This window comes from Brachyhypopomus gauderio, chromosome 9, assembly GCF_052324685.1.
Source record: "Brachyhypopomus gauderio isolate BG-103 chromosome 9, BGAUD_0.2, whole genome shotgun sequence".
Taxonomy (NCBI): Eukaryota; Metazoa; Chordata; class Actinopteri; order Gymnotiformes; family Hypopomidae; genus Brachyhypopomus; species Brachyhypopomus gauderio.
The window spans coordinates 12,789,142-12,811,626 of record NC_135219.1 but is presented as its reverse complement, the minus strand read 5'-3'; the positions used below and the strand labels follow the sequence as shown (position 1 = coordinate 12,811,626).

Sequence of the window (22,485 nt, the reverse complement as noted above, 5' to 3'; positions counted from 1 at the left end):
CAAGGTGAATGAAGCTCTAGAAAGTGAAACCAGTTTGCACATCTGATTAAAGGATCTCTGTATGGAACATCCTATTTCTCAGACATCTTGGCCACTTCCTCTCTATATATTGTGCATGTGGTTTTTTAAAAACTTCAGCGTTTATACATATTCAAAGTGCTCTTCAGAGCTCATTTCCTGTATGAATAGTAATACTTATATCATCAAAACCCAACTAACAAAGTGGATTTGTTGTAGTTGTATATTTATTAATACAAACATTTTCAAATGAGCATCCATTTTTTATCACAAAATATTGGACGCCATATCTCTAGGCCGGGCCCCTGAACTTGCCCATGAAGAGAATGCTCTTGGTGGGGTTGTGTCTGATGAAGAACAGGAAGGGGTGGTCTGCCATGAAGTCCTCCTCTCTGAACATGCAGAAGCTCACAATGCCTGCAGTGGCTGCTGCAGCCTCTGTACCTTCCTCATTCACCTCCACGAAGGCTTTGTGGGCCACCGCAGACAGGAAAAGACCAGGACTACCACTCATGCCCGTCAGATCCGCAGAATCGCACTGGAACACAGAGACCATGCCCATCTTGGTCAACGTGTCCTTCAAAGAGCTTTCTTCCTCCAGCTTGAATTTTGGGAGATGGACATTAATGTCTGTCTCCGTGTCCATGTTGGCTCGACTGGTCCATTCAAGCAGCTTATCCACCGTCAGTTCGCTCTCCAGCTATTAAGATACACAAATGTGTAGAGAGTCAAGATCTAGCGATATGATGCAACCATTTTTGTATGACAAACAATTTTTATGCCTTAAGTTGCAGAAACGGGTTAGATCACAGGACGTTGGAAGAGGACATGAAGTGTGGTCATGTGAGTGAATACATAAGACAGCTATCAGAGTACCAAACGTCAGTATTGCACATCGGTCTTGAGCAGATCACATGCACCTATGCTGCAAGTGGTTAGTTGTAAACAGATTACCAGCAACCAGCATTACACAATTCAGCTGGAATTACAGAGCCCTTGCATGCTGGCGTTCTGAACCAAAAGTCATAGGATATTACCTAGTGAAAGTTTATAATGGAGAGCTTATAATGGACAATCTTCATGATTGAATTAGGTGTGAATGAAGGGGGACTGTAGATTATTGAGGTAGCTTGAACAGACCTTCTGCAGTGGGTCAGAACTATCTTCAGCCTCCTCAGGGAGAAGCACCACCATGCTCAGCTCCTCCTGCACATACGGCAACTCCAGCACCTTCAGACGGTACTCAGGGATGTAGTTGAAGGGGAACTTTTTCTTCTGATACATCATCTGCACTGGTCTCTTCTCATTCTATATATCCCAGACACAGATCAGTGTGACAAAGACAACTACTATACTGTTCCAATTAGAAGAATTAGTCATTGTTTTATTTTTTTTTAGGTGAAATCAGATTATCAGTTAGTTGCACTTGTTAAAAAAATGTAAATGTAAAAAATACAGTAAATTTACTGACTCTGGAGGCTATAATACTGGTGCTAGTAAACACCTGTTTTTTGCAAGCCCCTTATTTACCTTACTGATCTGAAAGGGCATTTCTGTAGTGTCTTGTGCATTAAACCTTTGCAGCCAATTGCCTTTAAAATAGATAGCATTCACTAGGGCAAGACGTGTCATTCCAGTCACCATCCCTGGCTTCAGAAGATCTTTTATTTTGCCTGAGAAACAAGACAAAGGCAAAATTTATTGTACTTTTTTTTTTTTTTATGAAGCGATGCGATGCGATTGGCGAAAAAGGTTCTGTAATTACTTTCGGTCTGCTTTTCCACCCAGTGGTTGATGAGCTTCCGTGACTCCTCTGATGATCCCATGAAGTTGACCGCCTGCAGGTCAGCTTGGTAAAACTTCTGAGTGGAGTCCAGAAAGTCCTGCAAAATGTCACCACACAATTAGGACGCACATTTCACATAAATAGAGAACATGACAAACATATCTGCTTTTATACCTTCTGTAGACATATAAGAGCACACAACTGGCCATTTTATTTAATACCCAAGGACATGAATATGTAATATACAATCTGAAAACCCTTATCAATTGATTTGACACCAATACATTTTCAAGATATATGCCATTCATTTAAAGAATGATCATTTAGATTTATGGCATTTAGCAGACGCTCTTATCCAGAGCGACTTACAAAGTGCTTTGCATCTGATCACTGAGATCATAGACAGATCACAGACCCAGATCATGATTCAAAAAAAAAATTCAAAATGTAAAAAAAAAATTCAAAATGTAAGAAGCACAACAAGCTCACTTGCAAGAAACTAAACGTTTTCTCTCCAAAGAGTCTGTTTGCCAGCCGGAGGACGTACGAAGCTTTGGGGCTGTTGATGGCAGAGTTGAGTTCTTTGAAATGGGCGTGAACATCAGGGACGGAACTGAAGGACATGACCTGAAAACAGTAAGGGAATTAGAAACCTCTGGGTTACTCCATTTATTAGCAATAAAAAAAAACATTGAGTGTAAGCAATTTTAAAAGTCTTGTTAAAAACCATCAAGCTCCCTCCTTCAATCTCACACCTCCCATCCAAGCTTTTGCCAAAGCCCCCTCCATCTGCAAAAAACATGGTTAACCTACTCGTCAACATGAGAAGCATGCGCAAAGTGATTGACAAGAGAAGATTGTTTAAGTTATTGATTGTAGACCAAGAGTAGTCACAGAAATGGGGCGTATGTTTTTGATAATAGCTATGTCACAGTTTAGATGGAGTTCTTGCAACAATCACTTGCATCACCTTTGAGTCCCAAGTTCACTATAGAGATTACAAAGCATTAACAAGGAATACTGTATAAATGCAGTTTTAACAACCTTCAAGAAAATATGTGTAACACAAATTGATGGGTGCGGTCTCAATAAGCCCTTTGTCAAGGTTCCTGGGCTTGCCCTGACAACGTAAACATTGCTTAAGTCTAAAGTTCGTCGTTATGTCATAAATATGACAAATGAGTTGAGAAGTATGTGTGGTTCCCATTGAGCTGTCTCAACCATGGTTTCTGAGATTAACATTATCCCAGTGCGGAGTCTCTTACCTTAGCCATTTCTTCAGCAGTGGTCCCTCGTGCACCCAGGTAGACCATACTAAGAGCTGCACTGATACTCAGTGGTGAGAAGAAGAGGTTTCCATTAGGCTTTTCCTTATTCAAGGCCCGGTACAGGTCCAGAGCGAAGGTGCTGTTAGCATGACTCAGACTGTCCATGGTCAAATCTGATCAATTCAAGTTAAGAAAGAAAATTATGTTGCATCTGTAAGCAATACCTAAATTAAAATCAGTGTTTACTGTGATTCTATAATAATGAAACAACTTTTGCATGATCCAAACAACAGTTTATACAAGACACCGTGACTGCAATCAGAGCAGTTTCAGTGCAAGGTCCATACAACATTTACCACCATCTCCTATGCAACGGTAAGCTTATAACAGTACGCCACATCACTGCAATAAAGGCATATGATGATTAAACCCTTTATTTTGTTCACTTACTCTGTAGCTGTACCTGTATGAAACCAGCTCTCTTTTTCTTTGTGTTGTGTTTTTTTGGTCATTTAAACAAGCCAAATATGCATTAATTTACAAAACTATCATTATTATGTTATGTTGTACTCATTAGTGCAAGCATACATTTCATTAAAATATAAATGTACAGTTTCGCCATACCTATAAACTGCGTGCGCTGTCCGACTTGTTTCTGCTCTTCCGGATGGGTGGACAGAAAACGTGAACTGCTGCTTTAAAACACAGCACGTCATTTAGCCGGTGGGTGGTGCCGTCAGAGTGATCAACAGCAAGGAGCTCAAGTCTGAACCAAAAAACTCAAGTTTGATTAAACGGCAATCTACGCTGTGGAGATCAAAGTTAGACAGGTTACGTCTTATTATTTATTTACTTACTGGGAGTTTTAACCAAAATTCCTTGCATATAAAATTATTACGTCAAAGCACAAATTACTCTTGATTTAATAAAAAATACTAAATGATTTGTGACTTAAGTAGGTGCACACTTTTATTAATTGTTTTCGCTTAGCTCGAGGGTGTGTAGCTACCCAGCTCCACATTTAAGAGTCAGACTCACTGATGCTACGACGCTCGGTTGAGGCAAGTTTTCATAATCAAGTCCTGTACGCGTTCATATTTAATATGGGCATATCTCAGTCATCAATGTGCATGTAATCGAACCGAGTCTATAGCAAGCAACCATTATGAACTGCTTTCAATAAAACAAATGCAAAATCACAGAAGTATTGATGTCATGGCTCGTGAAGATGCGTGGTACGATTATATAATGCATTTATATAGCTGACTTTACCGTGTTGTCTATAAGCAGTTATCATTCTTCTTCATCCAGAACCAGCGCCAGAATTCTAATCAGTCTGGCTTCAAACTACACTCCACCAAAGCTGATCACTTGTAGTAATGGAGAGGCTCATAGTAGCTTGATCAGACATTCATCAGTCTGGACTCTTCAAGACTTATCTGCCGCTTTTGACAAGATTATTTTGTTCTCTCTGACGTAGGAATCACCACCTCAGCATGGGTATGTTTCTCCTGCCATAAGTGATGCTCTTCTCAGGTAAGAGGGATATGTAGACTCTCCACCAGTGTGTCCATCAAGGCTCAGTTCTGGGTCCTGTTTTCTCTCTACACTTCATCCCCTCATGACCTCCTCTTTATGGATTCCACCAACATTGTTATGCTGGTTATTCCCAAGCAGTACTGTTCTTCCCACCTTCAGGCATACAGATTTCTAGTCACATCTTGGCATGACTTGACATCTCATCATGGTTGGCAGCTTCGTTAGGACACGCCCCCCTCTGTGACTCATCCAACCATTCCCCAGCCTCTCAGATAATTCCTTCCTCCAAGCACCAATGTTTATACTCTATTAAAGGAAAAAGGAGACTTAATCCATACTGGTCAGCCCCTTCCCCCACTGACCAGTAATGAGAAAAAAATGACAAGACACAATAAAGGGAGAGCACACAACATCCTGCTTTTATCTGAGCAGCACCCAGAGAGCCTCACACAGTGCTGGTCTTTAGTGGGGCAGCTCCCACTATCTCCTCACTCTGCTGCCTATGATCACATGACCACTCAGCCATTCAATTTAGACAACATAAGCACAAGATAACCTGATCAAGAAGAACAATAATGACTTCTTTTCCATGTACTTGCAAGCACAGAATAAACCCCCTCAATAAACAACTGTCTCCCTCCTTTGTTTTTACACTGGAATAGCCTATTGTGATCTTTCATCACTACAGAAACTTGATAAGCACCAGGTGGAAATTTCTCTCCCTGCACAAAATTAATACTATGGCTATGATGTTAACATTTTATAATTAACTATGACATTTGATTAAACATATTTATTATGTTCATTTTTCATAAGTATCTAGATAGCGGCAACATTGTATTATTGATAAATGCAGACGAACTGAAATGTCGTGCAGTGTCTGAAAATATGTATTTTTAATGCCTGTTTTGAATGTAGTGCCTGGTCATTTGTTGTGATGCACGGTGTCCTGCACACTACACCATTCACTCTCTGTAATGGATGCAGTGAGACCAGTAACACAGTGCTGTACTGACTCCTGCCCATGGCACATATCGCCCCAAAGCAGTCAGTCAAACTGAGAATCAAAACTCCAGAAAGGCAAACATACACAAAACAGACTTGGAACACAGAATCAAGAAACAAACTATATTTTACAATGACTGAGGGACGTCAAGAGACATTTACAGGGAGGTTTATTGGGACAAGGTGCAGATGAGGCTGTTACCATAGTGACAGTCGGTACTGAGGGGATGTGGACCTCTGCTGGCCAGAATTATGAACTACCAGGTCAATGCTGACAGCATGAAGTTGCTGTGCCCATCATAATGGCTACTGGGTCCACACTATACTGGTATTGTTTATATATATATATATATATATATATATGCAAATTTATATAAAAGTTATCTCCAATGAATTGCTTTGGGTTGAATAACTGCATGTTGTGCATAGTCAAATTAAAGGCAGAAGACTCCCAGTACAGTCTACACAATGGCCCCTTTATTGTATTGATTCTTTATTGTGTATGCTTATATGTTAAAGACAGAAAACTCAGGGTACATTCTCCATTATTGTCACTGTAAAATATTCAAAATGCAAGTTGATGTATAGTGTTAGATGTCTCTAGGGTGGGCATCTGAACTTGCCGAGGAAGAGGATGCTGTTAGTTTTGTTGTGTCTGATGATCAACAGGAAGGGATGGTCAGCCATAAAATGTTGCACTGGTGACCAAGACAAAGTTTCAAAAACCACTCCTGTGGCTGCAGCCGCCTCAGTGCCTTCTTCATTAACCTCCACAAAGGCTTTGTGGACCACCTTAGACAAAGAAAGACACTTTTCATTGCTCAGGCCCTTCAGATCTGCATTCTCCTGGAACAGAGAGACCATGCCCATCTTGGTCAGCGTAGCCTTCAGAGAACTTTCTTCATCCAGCTTGAACTTTGGCAAATAGACACTGATGGACTTTGACTTGGTCATTTTGTCTCGATTGGTCCACTCGAGCAGCTTGTCCACCGTCAACTCATCCTCCAGCTGTTAAGTAACATGGATATTGACATTGTCAGAAACCAGAGAGAATAATGGTGAAATATACATTTTAGAAATGCAATTTAGAAGTGTGAAAAGGAAATAAAACTAGTGTGGGTGGCTTTGTGAATGTACTTGTGTAGGAGTCCTGTAAGTCAAGATTTAGGTAATATATTGTTGCTAATTTTGAAAACAATTAGATAAATTGCTAATAGTTCATAAAATCTTGTACTTAAGAACACATTTTTTTAAGTACAGTAAATAATTAGCATAATTGGTGTAACTAGACAGAATCTAGATCAATTTAGCCTATTAAAATAAGCCTAGCCTATTGTGTATTAGGTGTGAATGAAGGGGAACTGTAGATTATTGAGGTAGCCTGCACAGACCTTCTGCAGTGGGTCAGAACTATCTTCAGCCTCCTCAGGGAGAAGCACCACCATGCTCAGCTCCTCCTGCACATATGGCAACTCCAGCACCTTCAGACGGTACTCAGGGATGTAGTTGACAGGGAACTTCTCATTCTGATACATCATCTGCACTGGTCTCTTCTCATCCTATATATCCCAGACACGGATCAGTGAGACAGGTTATTTTTCCAGTTAGGAGAGTTAGTGATTGTTTATATACATATTAGTGGTGGGTTGTTATTGGCGTTAACGGCATTAAAGGCGTTCGATAATGTGATACTGTTATCGGGCGATATAAAAAATATCGCCATTAATCTAGTTGGGTTGGGAACTGGGTCAAAATAGGTAAGCAAACTATGATCACTTTCATCTTGATAGTTTAGATCGGGTGTATTCCTAACCAAATTGCACAGTAGGGGGCGAGAATGAGTTTTCAAACCTGTGAATTACAAAGACCACCACAACAAATTGCACGTGTGCTTACATGGATGCAGCCACGAAGCCGCCAGGTTTGCTTCATGGAAAATTCATTTTTAAGAAGCTTCCTAATGGAGACATTGACAAGACTAAAGTTGTTTGCACCTTATGCAATGCGGGATTAGTTTATTGTAGAAGTTCTACCAGTCTGAAGTACCATTTAAATGCAAAGCACCCGTTTGCTAATGCTGCTGACGCTGGGTCAAGCACTGATGCAGCCCAGGGGAAGAGTCGCCGCCAAACTACTCAATGCAACCGAGGAAAGGTCAGCGCAGCTCTATCAGACAAGTTGACCAATCTCTTCGCTCAGTGGATTGCCACTAGCTGCCGGCCCATAAGCATGGTTAGAAACCATATATATATATATATATAAAATTTTATTATATATATATATATATATATATATATATATATACCAGCCCACCAATGGGACGCTTTAGGAGGTGGACGCTCTTGCATAAATGATAGATACAATGACGGATGAGAGAGAGAGAGAGACAGACACCTGACCGATGTTTGGCAGAGATTTAATCTGTGTAAAGTAAACTTGGAGGGGAGGACTGTATTGTGCGTATAGGAAACTAGTCCATCCACGTTATACGTTTCATGTGGTGTATGTTGGTGGTTGTCAGGTCTCCTGACCATGTGGGAGGCTACGGTGGGGTAGGTTAGTTTCTTTTTTATATTTGTAGTTTTTTTTCTGTTGTGTAGGTGTTTAGAAAGGGGGGGGTGGGCATCACTTTTGTATGTTTGTTAGGTTTAGCGGTTTGTTAGGTGGGGTCAAGTTTTTTTTTTCTTTTATTGATTTGATGCCGTCCGTGTCCCACCGTAGACAAGTACATGTATAAACGGAACGTTATTGGCAATAACATCTAGCCTTTTAAGCGGTTATGTCTTTTCTCAATTTTCTGTTTATCTGTGTTATGGCATGTTGTGGATCACTCTCTGGATCAGTACATTTGTCTTTGGTCGCCATCAGCTTGACTCTGTGCCATATATCGTATAGCACCCTACACCCAGTAACAATCCTGTGCACCCGTAGAGAGTGGGGACGTAACAGATATATATTAAAATCAGTATTTATATTAAGTTAATTGCACTTTTAAAATTTGATATCCATTATATATGATCAAATTTACCTTTTTTTTTATCTAAAAGAGAAATTGTGGTGTCATTTCCTGCCAGTTGCCTTTAGTATTTTTTAATATTGTTTTTTCCATTTACGTAATATCATGTGTGCAGTTCATTTCTGATTGCTATTCAGGAAGAGTCTGGTATTACAATACGCTTTGTACAAGTGTATTTGTAATGTTCTATTACATCACAATATTTTATGTAATTAAACCCACCTTATTTATCTTGAAAAGCATCTCTTTGGTGTTCTGAGGATCAAACTTCTGCATCCAATTCCCTTTGAAATATATAGCGTTCACGAGAGCAAGACAGGTGTTTGTATCGACTGAACCTGGCTTCAACAGATCTTTGATTTTATCTGAGAAACAAAGCACAGACAAAATGCTCTGAGGTTTATGGCCTTTGCATCATTTTGGGGTTTTTTTTTGTATTTGTTCTGTTCTCACCCCCAGTGTGTTCTGCCACCCAGCCGTTAATGATCTCACGCGATTGCTCTGTTGCTCCAATGAAGTCGACTGTCTGCAAGTCAGCTTGGTAGAATTTCTTAGTGGAGTCCAAAAATTCCTGCAGCAGAATATACCACAGTCAGGACATGTACAACACTTGAGTAAATGTTTTTATTTTTATAAGGCACATAAACATGTGTGCTATACACAAATATGTGCCATATTTGTCAATTGTGATTTTTCACCGCAATCTAAATTTGTCCTCCACTTTTTACCCATCTGTGCGGTTAGAACACACACACACACACACACACACACACACACACACACACACACACACACACACACACACACACACACACACACACACACACACACACACACACACACACACACACACACACACACACACACACACACACACACACACACACACACACACACACACACACACACACACCCCCTAGTGATTACTAGGGGGCTGTGGATCACACGTGCCCAGAGCGGTGGGCGGCCCTAGCCCGGGGAGCAGTTGGGGTTAGGTGCCTTGCTCAAGGGCACCTCAGTCATGGCCTCAGGCCTGGGTATCAAACCCACGACCCTCCGGTCACAAGACCAGTTCCCTACCACCAAACCATGACTGCCCATAAAATATAATATCATTTATTACAAACTTCTGTGAATATAGGATTAGTCTGGAGGAAATGACTCTGAATAGGAGGAGAGAAATAGCTATATATAAATATATTTATAAATAGCAGATTCAAATAATGTGTTTCTTTCTTAGCAGTTAAGCAGCTCGGCTAAGACTACAGGCTTGGAATCATTTAATTATGAAGTGGTCAATTTAAAATCATGTTAGTTTCAGGATTCATGAAGTACACCGTGCTCTGCCTTCACTACACACTTTGTTTACACGATGAGCAGCTTAGTCAAGGATAGAGGACGTGTTTACATTATGGAATGAAATCCAGTGTGACATGAAAAATTACAATCTTATCAAGATTGGAAGAAAACTAAATGAATATAATAAAGGTATGAAAGTCTTACAGCTAAGAAGTTGAAAGTCTTTTCTCCATAGAGTCTGTTGGCCAACTTGAGGATGCATGAGGCTCTTTGACTGTTAATAGCAGAGTTAAGTGTCTTAAAATGAGCATGAAGATCAGGAACTGAACTGAAAGACATGACCTGCAAAGAGTAAGGAAGTCATGAATCAATAGGTTATAGTGTTTCTACAAGTTCATCTCACATCAGACTCCGTAAATAAATATTTGATACAACCCCTGGCAAAAAGTATGGAATCACCAGTCTGGGATGGGCACTCATTCAGACCTTTTATTCTGTAGAACAAACTCAGATCAAAAACATGACACAATAATAAGGTCATTCCAAAGTGCAACTTGTTGGCTTTAAGAAACACTAAAAGAAATAAAGAAAAAACATTGTGGAAACAAAGTAAATGTTACTTTTATTGAGCAAGCACAGGGAAAAAAATATGGAATCACTCAATTCTGAGGAAAAAAAGTATACTTTTTGCCAGGGGTTGTATTAAGCAACAACAATTGGGATGGAGTGGTTATGTATCTGTTATCAACTTTTATGAAAAAGTAAGTACACACCACACAGACTGGTAAAGCAGCAGGTGTGGAGTCTCTTACCTTAGCCATTTCTTCAGCAGTGGTCCCTCGTGCACCCAGGTAGACCATACTAAGAGCTGCGCTGATACTCAGTGGTGAGAAGAAGAGGTTTCCATTAGGCTTTTCCTTATTCAAGGCCCGGTACAGGTCCAGAGCGAAGGTGCTGTTAGCATGACTCAGACTGTCCATGGTCAAATCTGATCAATTCAAGTTAAGAAAGAAAATTATGTTGCATCTGTAAGCAATACCTAAATGAAAATCAGTGTTTACTGTGATTCTATAATAATGAAACAACTTTTGCATGATCCAAACAACAGTTTATACAAGACAGGGTGACTGCAATCAGAGTAGTTTCAGTGCAAGATCCATACAACATTTACCACCATCTCCTATGCAATGGTAAGCTTATAACAGTACGCCACATCACTGCAATAAAGGCATATGATGATTAAACCCTTTATTTTGTTCACTTACTCTGTAGCTGTACCTGTATGAAACCAGCTCTCTTTTTCTTTGTTATGGTTTTTTGGTCATTTCGTAAACAAGCCAGATATGCATTAATTCACAAAACTATCATCATTTTATGCTGCACTCATTAGTGCAAGCATACATTTCATTAAAATATAAATGTACAGTTTCGCCATACCTATAAACTGCGTGCGCTGTCCGACTTGCTTCTGCTCTTCCGGATGGGTGTGGACAGAAAACGAAATGCTGCTTTAAAACACAGCACGTAATTTATAGACGGTGGGTGGTGCCGTCAGAGTGATCGTCAGCAAGGAGCTCAAGTCTGAACCAAAAAACTCAGTTTGAATAAACGGCAATCTACGCTGTGGAGATCAAAGTTAGACAGGCTACGTCTTCTTATTTATTTACTTACTGGGCGTTTTAACCAAAATTCCTTAGAAAAAATAATAAAAATAACGATTAAGCCAAAGCATAAGATACTCCTGATTTAACAAAAATACAAAATTATTTGTGACTATTAGTTGCACACTTTTATTAATTGTTTTCTTACTGTTGCTTAGCTGGTGTATAGCTACCCAGCTCCACATTCAAGAGTCAGACTCACTGATGCTACGACCTCGGTTGAGGCAGGTTTTCATGATCAAGTCCCGTACGCGTTCAAAATTGATATGGGCATATCTCAGTCAAACTGTCATTAATGTGCAATCGAACCGAGTCTATGTTACATCTAAATAGCAAGCAACCATTACGAACAGCTTTCAATAGAACAAATCCAAAATAGTAATAATAATGATGACATGCAGAGGTGTCAATTCCAGGTTCAGAAAGTAAAAGTCCTCACCAGGATTTTGCTCAAGCTTACTAGATCTTCTAATTAGTGCAATCCAGGTAAAATTAGTGGAATCAACACAATCCAGGAAGCCTGAGCAAAATCCTGGTGAGGACTTTTACTTTCTGAACCTGGAATTGACACCTCTGATTGTGAAGATTCGTGGGAAGACCACAAAACTTAACCTAAACACAGTTATCTAATTTATATAATGCATTTATATAGCTGATTTTACCTTGTTGTCTATAACCATTTATCATTCTTCTTCATCCAGAACCAGCGCCAGGATTCTAATCAGTCTTGCTTCAAACTACACTCCACCAAAACTGATTACTTGTAGTAATGGAGAGGCCCAAAATAGCTTAGTCTGGACTGATCAGTATGGACTCATCTAGACTTATCTTTTGACAAGATTCTTCTGTTTGTTCTCTCTGACGTAGGAATCACCACGTCAGCATGGAAATGTTTCTCCTGCCATACGTGATGCTCTTCTCAGGTAAGAGGGATATGTAGACCCTCCACCAGTGTGTCCATCAAGGCTCAGTTCTGGGTCCTGTTTTCTCTCTACACTTCATCCCCTCATGACCTCCTCTTTATGGATTCCACCAACATTGCTATTCTGGTTATTCCCAAGCAGTACTGTTCTTCCCACCTTCAGGCATACAGATTTCTAGTCACATCTTGGCATGATTTGACATCTCATCGTGGATGGCAGCCCACAAACAGAAGCTGTATTCCATCAAGAATGAGCTGCTACAAATCTTGCCAACTCCATGATCACTCTATCTAAGAATGCAAGAAATCTTGGTGTAATGGTAGGTGTCATTCTCATATCAAAACACAAACTTGGCTCAGTCATTCAGATTTCTTAGTGTGTGTTGATCTTTGAGATCACAAGAGAATCAAGACTAGATTGCGGATTTTCTGTTTACCCACTGAGCAGCTTTGTAAAAACACATAACAAGACCTTTTGTATGAAGCAGGAAAACCAGTACAGCAACTCAGAAGAAACAAAAAAGGATACATTTTGTGAATACAGAAAAACACAGTCTAGTGTGTTTGTGTGTGTGTGAACTTTCCAAACAGTTGAGCAGCCCACACCACACCTACATGCATTCCAGCAACTACCATCATAAGAGGAAAAAGGGTTTGGGAGATCCGCATGATCATTCATAACATGAAATTCAGTGGAAGCTACAGAGCTGGCTGAGAGCCATAGAACATGTAATAGAACACTCTCCCATATCAAGTAATGTTGGACGTGATTGCTCAGGAACCAGTATTGTGATAACGGAGTTAGGTGGAATATGGTTTGATCAGTCTCATTACTAAAGGGTTAAGTTCTGGTTCCGTGCAGTGACCTAATACCATCGACCAAAATATGCATTTACCACCGTGACCAGATGAATAAATGTCCACATTTATTAAATGGTTAATATTACAATTGATACAAAGCATATGAATGATTTGCCTCAAATTGAAACTAAACCTATATGTGAATCTACTAATTTAAACCAGGGATATAATAGTGAACAACAAAGAATATAAAATTAAAAAACAACAGCGAATGATACAGTTATCGACGGTCATGAGATTTAAATGTATTATATGACTATTCTAAGGCTTGCTTAACTAGTGCCTTGCCTAAAAGTACTTTTGACGACGAAACGTAGAATAAAGAAAATAAAAGAAAATAAAGAAGAATCTTCTGTTGGACTCGGTGAGAGCGTTAGTTGCGGTTTCTTGGCATCGCTCTTCTGGACATTGCGGTGTTCGGCGTGAGTCCAGCGAACAGTCGCGATGGTTTGGCGTGTTCGAGTCTTTGAGTCTCGGCGACTCTGGCGAAGTTCTCCAAGTCTTCCCAAATTACCAGGCTGCCAAGCTCATTGTTTCGCTTCGAGCTAGGGCTTTTAAAACAAGTTTTAGGGGCCTAATTGTAAGGCGCTTTCATGTTCATCAGGCCATTGACCATTGGCCTTTATTAATGAATATTCATGACCTCTGCCCAGACAGGGGAGAGAAAGAGAGAGAGAGAGATAGAGAGAGAGAGAGAGAGAGAGAGAGAGAGAGAGAGAGAGAGAGAGAGAGAGAGAGAGAGAGAGAGAGAGAGAGGGGGAGAGCGAGGAGTGCCCGTCTTTCCAGGTCTAGTTAATGACTTAACCCAGTGGTTCCCAAAGTGGGGGGCGCGCCCCCTAGGTGGGGCGCGGAGCTATTGCAGGGGGGGCGCGGAGCTTGAAAGTAAAACGTGCACATGTGTCAATATTAGGGATGCACCGATTCCGATATTAATATCTGAAAAAATTCTAGATCGGGTATCGGGGACAATGTGACCGATCCATAAAAACAGATCTATTCACTCTAATTATATGCTTGTATTGCTTGCTTTTCGGAGTTAGTTCAACCCTAATACTCGCGCTGGTGGTATTCCACTTAGTCCGTTTATTTGCTGGTTGACCAAAATAAACCTGGGCTCCAGCAATACTTCACTGTTCATACATGAACTGGTGAGTTGTCCAAAGCTCATTTAATGCGTTACTTACAGAAATAAATTAAAGAGCAGTGGTCTGACTCGGTCTACGGCGGAAAGCTAAAAAAACAATATTCCATACGCACGCTCAACTCGCTCCCTTAAAGAGACAGTACACATATTTCTGGCCGTTACATGCTTTGTGCTCTGCGTGATGTCTGCGCTTGCAAACTAGCCGCATATGTATTGCTGTTTCTCTTATTTCATCTCCTTATTTATTTTAAATTACATTTAGAATTCTTGAACCATTTAAAATGTTTCTTGCAGTTAATTTTTTTCATGTTTGACCAAAGTTGTGAACCTATTGTTTTTGTAAGTTTTCAACACATCCCTAGTCAATATTTGTTCGAAGACAAAGTAAACTATTCCTAAATAAATTGTCTTACATACTCTGCCTAAACAAGAATTAATTTGGTTCTATTAGTCTACACATTGAGCCATTCTCAATTTCCACTTTTGGACAACAAATGACATAATGCACAGACAGGCATGAATGTGAGGTCATATACGTACACATGAGAATGATTACATTCGATGAGTAACATACAAACTAATACATAGATATGCATCAATGTGGTGTGTTTATACGGTAACACGTATTCTAATAAGATCACTTAATACTGAATACATGAAAGATCATAAGTTGTGTCTTTATATCAACCACATGGCACAGTGTTCACATTTAAATGGTCTTGTGGTCCTTTGTTCTTGTCTACTGGTTTCAAGAATAATTAATCTTTCCTTGTATGGAAGGTAGTCAAGTTCGGTGTCTCTAGACTGCATTCGCCGAGCTGGTTCCTGTAGGCTGAATCCCAATTCTGTGTACAGTTCAGATTTGGAGTTACAGAGATCTCTGAAATATTTGTATCTTCAGCTCTGGATTATAACACAGGACATAGAGTGGGTTTAAACTGTGGGCAATCAGATAAGGTTGGAATTTAGAGTTTTATGGTCCTTCCTGACTGTGGTCCCAGTGTCCTTCGACGAAGGTTGGTTTTGACCAGCCTCTCTTAGATGGCCTCTCTCCCAAGCTCAGGAGATCATAAGGTCAGCATTGTAGGCTTTTGGGAGGTAAACACCACTATGGATGTGGGTCCTTTGGGGCCTGTTGCTGTTGTAAAGAATCAGTGTTTATCTTTACATACCATCAAAAAAATCTGGGTGAGTCAGTCGCTCAGTTCTAGGCAAAGGATTCCATTTTGGCTGTCACAGTGAAATGGCGTTTAGCTGTCTCCACTATATATATATAGCTGTCTCCACTATATATATATATATATATTTTTTAATTTATTTATATTAGGGGTGGGCATAGATAATTTTTTTTAATCTAGATTAATCTCACTGAAATCTTGAAATTAATCTAGATTAATCTAGATTAATCTATATTCAAATGGCTCATATGCGTGCTACCCAAGTAATGACTAAAAGTCCGTTTTTGAGATAGGGTTTCTTAATACAGAGGGTGCATTAGACCAGGGGCTCATTTCCTGTTTCCAAAATGCATCAGTAGAGGGTTTTCCATCCACCGAGTTTTTGCGCATTTTGAAAATGCGCATGAAAAAAGCTGGATGGAAAAAGTCCAAAATTCGAAAAAAGCCCCAAATATCGCAAAAAGATTTTTACGCTAGGAGGAGGTGGAAAAGTTAGACTATCGCTGGCAGTTACGCATTTTTGCACGTTGAGGTTTTGAAACATTTTTTTCTTTTTCTTTTCTATACATGGAGAAGTTAAATTCAATTTTTGCTCTCTCCAGAACTGTTTTTGCATTAAAACCATAATCATAAGCTTTAGATACCAAGGTGACCTTTCTAACTTAAATTACATTTCCTTTTCCATCAACTAAAATATTTTATATACATATACCTTTTAGTAATGCTCTGCCTTCCTAATTGTTTTCAGAGCAATTACATGCAATGGTGTAATAAGGTTTGTGCTTATCACATACTGGATGCCATACTGCATTCTATAATGGGAACCAGTATGCAGTATACAGTATATACTGAGTGTAGTATGTAGTATACAGAATTTAGTACGCTATTTCAAACATAGCTAATCTATTTCACACATTGTTTATGGTTGTGAACTCATGCGATGTGTTGAGACTATTTTCAGAAAACATCACTGTTGTGAACCTCCATCTCTTCTGGATCATTAGCAAAATTCTTGCTTCTCCAGAATCTTTAAGGTGCTGACCATCTAGCAGCATTATGGGCAGGAGGTGTGGATTTGTTAAGTTGCCATATTGCCAAATGTGATTTTCACCCCAATCAGAATTAGTCCTCTGCATTTACCAATCTGTGCAGTGAGAATACACTTCAGTTATGGCCTGGGAATCAAACCCATGACCAAATTGCAGAATGTTTATTTATTTTATTTTACCTGGCAATACAATTTAGCAATGCTATGGTTTCCTAATCACTGTTAAATCAAACTAATATTCCTCATCTAGGAGTATGTAAGGATAAATCATATAAAACATTGAGTCATTATCCTTCACGATAGTATGCTGTCTAGTTATGGATACCACTAGTGATGTATACAACATAATCATTGAAATTATGTTTGATGAATGTGTTGGAACAATGGTACACAGCCAACACCTGCTACAATATGCCTGCTACAATAAGCCTGCTAATAATGTTGTAGTCCTTTTTCTGCTAGATTTAAGCGCCGCTTTTGACACCGTTGATCATGAAATACTTCTTGATCGACTACAGAGCTGGGTAGGCCTTAGTGGCTTAGTCTTAGACTGGTTTAGATTGTATCTAACTGGGCGTGATTACTATGTTGCATTAAGTACCTCTTCCTCCACACATCAAAAAATAACTTGTGGCATCCCCCATGGATCAATTCTTGGGCCGTTACTGTTCAACCTATAGATGCTTCCATTACCACATATCATTAACAAACATGGTATTAGTTATCATCAATATGCAGATGACACTCAACTTTACATTTCTCTAGAACCTAAAGCCCTAAAATCAATTTGCTCACTGTTTGACTGCAAAGATGATATACAGACATGGATGTCTGACAATTTTCTGCAATGAAATAAAGAGAAGACCGAGCTTCTTGTTCTTGGTAGTGAGTGATTCACAAAGGAATGATGTCCAGACTTATTTAAATCAAATTAATCTGAATGCCAAACAATGTGTTAAGAACCTGAGCGTCACCTTTGATAATGAGCTCAGCTTCAAATCACACATCAAGACTACATGCAAGACAGCTTACTTTCATCTTCGAAACATCGCTAAGGTACGAGATATGCTCTCTCCTGCTGACAGTGAAAAACTTGTCCATGCATTTATCACATCAAGGCTAGATTATTGTAACGCTGTTCTATCTGCTCTTCCAAAGAGCTCTATTTCTCACCTACAACGAGTTCAGAATGCTGTTGCAAGGGTTCTGACCTGCAGGAGAAAGAGAGATCATATTACATCTGCACTCCACTCACTGCACTGCTTACCTGTCAGCTTTAGAATAGATTTTAAGGTTCTAGTCATGGTTTTTAAATGTCTTCATGGTCTTGCTCCTCTTTACCTCAGTGAAATGATAGTTAGATATGTTCCAGTCAGGTCTCTCAGGTCTTCAAACATTAATCTACTGGTGATTCCTAAAAGCCGATTAAAGATTGGCGAGGGTGCTTTTAGCCACTATGGCCCTAAGCTCTGGAACTCTCTTCCTGAAGAGCTCAGAGGCATTTCATCCCTGCACAGCTTCAAGAAGAGTCTCAAAACCTTCCTGTTTAGACCTGCTTTTAGTTATGAAACTCTAAATCTGTTCCATCTTATTTACCTTACTACATTATATTGTCTATTATTTTATAGTTTGCCACTTTATTACATTATTTTATTGTGTTTGGTTCCTTTTTATCTTTAATTTCTTTTAATATTTTCTTTTTGTCTTATCTTTGCTTCCTTTTAATGTTTATTCCTTTTATTCTGTAAAGCACTCTGAGTTGCATGTATGTATGCAAGGTGCTATACAAATAAAGATCATTATTATTATTATTGTTACTTCTGATTAAAAAAATATATATATATATTTTTATTTCTTTCTAAATTAACATTTTACAGCATACACATTTATATATAATGTCAAAGATGAAAATAAGTGGAATAGTATAAACATATATAGTACCTGTTATACCTGTTACACATATATTTGCTTATGAAGCCACCATTCCCAGAGGTGGGTATTCCAGTTTCAGAAAGTAAAAGTCCTTCCCAGGATTTTATTCAAGCTTGCTGGATTTTCTAATTAGTGGCAGGTAAAATTAGTGGAATCAACACAATCCAGGAAGCCTGAGCAAAATCCTGGTGAGGACTTTTACTTTCTGAACCTGGAATGCCCACCTCTGCCCATTCCTCCCACAAGCCAAATACATGCACACACATCTCCATACACATTCTGCCATGTCTCACACACAGAATGGCCAGTTGAGTACTCACCTCAGAGGGTAGTGTGCAAACTCAGAACAACACACATCTTTGTTTGATCTGGAATCAGAAAGCTTCCATAGAGTAGAGAAAGGAGAAAAGGGGATAATTCAAAGACCTTGAAAGTGCTGGATTTTTAAGATGGGTGGAAAAGATAAGATTTTAAACACTGCCAAACTGCCTACATGTCATGTGTAAGTATAAATTCTCTCATTGATCATTGTTTGACTGAATGGTGAGTGATTGCCCAGGTCTGAGAGAGTAAGACAGTTTTTCCTGTTTGTTGTCTGATATTAAATTGTTCATGCACATTCATGAAATGATTATTGTCTGTAGAACATTTTGCAAACCTCATTTATTTTCAGTTGATAAAAGATTTGTTTCTCTATACGCACTGTAATTTTCTTATGGGAAAATCAAACCTATCCATCTTTGTATTTTATGTATTTTTGTCCGTAGTTTGTTTATGGAAGTGAAAAGTGGATCTGTGTAATTGTACACCATTCTGTTTGCATTCCGCAGCTGTGAGAGTGATGATAATGAAACAAGAGAACTAGAGATCTGACATTAAAGACATTCAGTGTGTGTGTGTGTGTGTGTGTGTGTGTGTGTGTGTGTGTGTGTATGTGTGTGTGCATGTGTGTGTGTGTGTTTGTGTGTGTGTATGTATGTGTGCTTGCACCAGGAAAAGTAATTTTAAACCTAAACTTAAAAACCCCTACAGATTTTAAAAATCAGTTTAAAGGCATTAAGATGATTTATGCATTATTTAACATATTTTTAGCTTCGGAGAAACACTTAAAAACAAAACAAACAAACAAAAAGTAATAAACCAAAACAATACAGCTTTTATAAGACAAACTGAGGTGCAGGACGCTTGTGAATATTGTTACACCAACTCATGCTACTTAGGTGAATGATCTAACTCTCCTATCCAACCATAAAATCCAGGCAATCAGGTGGAGTAAAATGTCTTTATTGAAAATTATATAAAATTTAGTTATGTTATAAAATTGAAAACAAAAGAAAGATGAAATTTTTAAAAATATTTTCTCATATATCCTCAGACCACAATAATGACATATCGCTTGTCAATTTGTCATGCAAGATGTTTTTTCTTGGTTCATCACCGATTGTTTCCAATGATTTTTTTTGTTATTATTGCTTATATCGGTAAAATGGCTCTGTCTCTGTCTGGCACAGGAGATGTAGATAGAGCATGCTTTAAAACATGTCTGTCATGTCTCGCCTACTCAAATACTTGCCCAACCATATGGTAGCAAATACAGACTGCCCGTCAAAATGACTGAAAATGATACAGTGCTGTAATTCCATGAATGCATAGTGTAAAGACCCTGCTGAGTTGTTAGCTAAATCTGATGCTAAATACCACTCCTAATCTAATATATTATTCCAAATAGAATCCTCTTTAATAAGTTATGGAAGTGCACGGTGACACAAAGTCAAACAAAGTCTGTGTAAAATATGATTATATGAATCACACAATCTTGAATGTTGATGTTCAATTTTTGTTAACTGGTCTGTAAACATATCTGTTCCACTGATAATCAAAATTAATGACATATTGTTTAATAATGTATTCTCACAGACCAAATCTGTACCTGATAATGCATCTTTTCTATGATTCAATTCAAATCATATGACACATCTTTATTATACATTATTGGTTAATATTAATATCAGGAATCATATCATTATTTACACCATTATCTAAATTTGTGTTTACCTAATATATATTGGATGTGTTCTATGTTTTATATAAGAACCACCACCATAGTGTGTGCTATATGTTTTATGTATCACCTAAATACCTGGCTATCAGCATGGGCTTTTTAACCCTGAGTAATTGCAACAACTGCTGATAACATATTTATCTGCTATTTTGTTATTGCACCTCTCAGCTGGCTAATGGCGCCAGACCTGCTTAAGGATTATGCGGTTTAAAAATAGAACCTCACCCAGTAGTCCGTGGCTTCTTGGTGAAGTGTCACTGGCAGTATTCTGTACTCACAAACCTTGTGCTGCAGTGGGACATAGCAATGAATTTTAAACATAAATAATAGTGCATGCATGCAAATGGTCACATACATTTGCGTGAATACACAATGCTGCATGAAGTTTTCTCTGTGTGGAGCCCGTAAGAACCTCATGTCAGCCAGGCTTCAATATTCGCAACATACTTGGATCATCTTTAGATATCATGTTAGATCATCTCTCTCTCTTTGTCCCTTTCTCTTTCTCTCTCTCTGTGCAGCTTGGGCAGGTTTGCCGCAGGAAAGGAGAGTGGATGTGGTCAGACTGATGGAACACCCCCACCCATGCAGCGTTCCGCATGTTCTAGCAGTCAGGCCACAGAGGGGGTGGGGCCTCACGACAGGGATCCAGGCGGAGCATCGGGCCGTCGAGCTTTCTTCCGGCACCTCGAGCGAGTCGGGTCTTTGCGCTGCTTCTGGGAGCTCAGACAGGGTCGGTTAGAGGGCCCGGAACAGGTATTACTCCCCATCGATTCATACTTGACATTTAAACATTAGCTCTTGGTATTTTACACATTGACCCTACACTTCTCAACCTTAGGCTGCTCCAGACCTACCAAATGTTGATGTATCACACCTATAAGCACACTGAATACCAAGTGCTGTTGTAAGATGGTTAGGATGAACACGTGGAACACCTTGTAAATCATAAGCACTGAGTTGAGAAGCAGTGGTGTGATATGTATGTATGTATATGTGTGTGTGTGTGTGTGTGTAACCTCACTTCAAAACTGGTGCGGACACTAGCAGTTATCTGTGTTTTACCGGGTTTATGATGAATGTGCGGTGAGAAACCACTAGGGGGAGATATTTAGCTGTTACAGACCCTCTTTCTTTCAGGTCATAATTGCTAGTATGAGCCATCATGTGTGGCTCATAATACATATTGCTAGTCAGTCAGAATCTTTTGATCTTGTCATAAAATACATAATATATAAAATGTACATTTGTTTTAATAAAATTATTTTCTCAAAATCAGTTGTTACCATTTATATCTATATATACATATGTACATTGTACAGATGATGAAGGAATTATTTCCAAAATGACAATGTAAAAAAAAAGAGCAATTTTTACTACCCATATAAACATAATCCAAGTGCCTTTTGAACAGGCACATCTTCAGTTACATTTTAAAACAGCAATGGACTTAGCAATAAGGGCAGACAACGAAGTTGATCCCACTGTTGGAGGACTAGAACATTGAAGTGTTGAGCTGTGTGTTCCCTGTTCTTTGATGGGCAGTGATTCAATTACAGCTGTGTCTGAGGCACAAAGGGGATGAGATATGACCCGTGAAAACAGAACCTAGGTGGGAATGGGACTCCCTTTGCACTTGTGGGCTGGCATCAGTGTTTTAAATCTGATGCAGGCAAGTACAGAACGCCAGTGAAGTGATAACATCAGCTGACTACTGTGTAATGTGTCTCTCCTTTAGTTGAGAGG

General features: G+C 39.1%; 2 protein-coding genes across 2 annotated transcripts; both read right to left on the bottom strand.

Moving 5' to 3' along the window:
• Window positions 1-238: 238 nt before the first annotated feature.
• On the bottom strand, window positions 239-3,793 carry LOC143523105 (leukocyte elastase inhibitor A-like). Its single transcript, XM_077017280.1, has 7 exons — window positions 3,697-3,793; window positions 3,070-3,245; window positions 2,294-2,431; window positions 1,784-1,901; window positions 1,549-1,691; window positions 1,159-1,326; window positions 239-718 (listed from the first exon to the last, which is right to left on the bottom strand). The coding sequence occupies exons 2-7, from the start codon at window positions 3,235-3,237 to the stop codon at window positions 311-313; spliced, it is 1,143 nt and encodes a 380-aa protein (XP_076873395.1). The 5' UTR covers window positions 3,238-3,245; window positions 3,697-3,793; the 3' UTR covers window positions 239-310.
• Window positions 3,794-6,071: 2,278 nt separating this feature from the next.
• On the bottom strand, window positions 6,072-11,528 carry LOC143523104 (leukocyte elastase inhibitor-like). The gene is made up of 7 exons (XM_077017279.1): window positions 11,369-11,528; window positions 10,744-10,919; window positions 10,136-10,273; window positions 9,086-9,203; window positions 8,855-8,997; window positions 7,008-7,175; window positions 6,072-6,624 (listed from the first exon to the last, which is right to left on the bottom strand). The coding sequence occupies exons 2-7, from the start codon at window positions 10,909-10,911 to the stop codon at window positions 6,217-6,219; spliced, it is 1,143 nt and encodes a 380-aa protein (XP_076873394.1). The 5' UTR covers window positions 10,912-10,919; window positions 11,369-11,528; the 3' UTR covers window positions 6,072-6,216.
• Window positions 11,529-22,485: the final 10,957 nt, after the last annotated feature.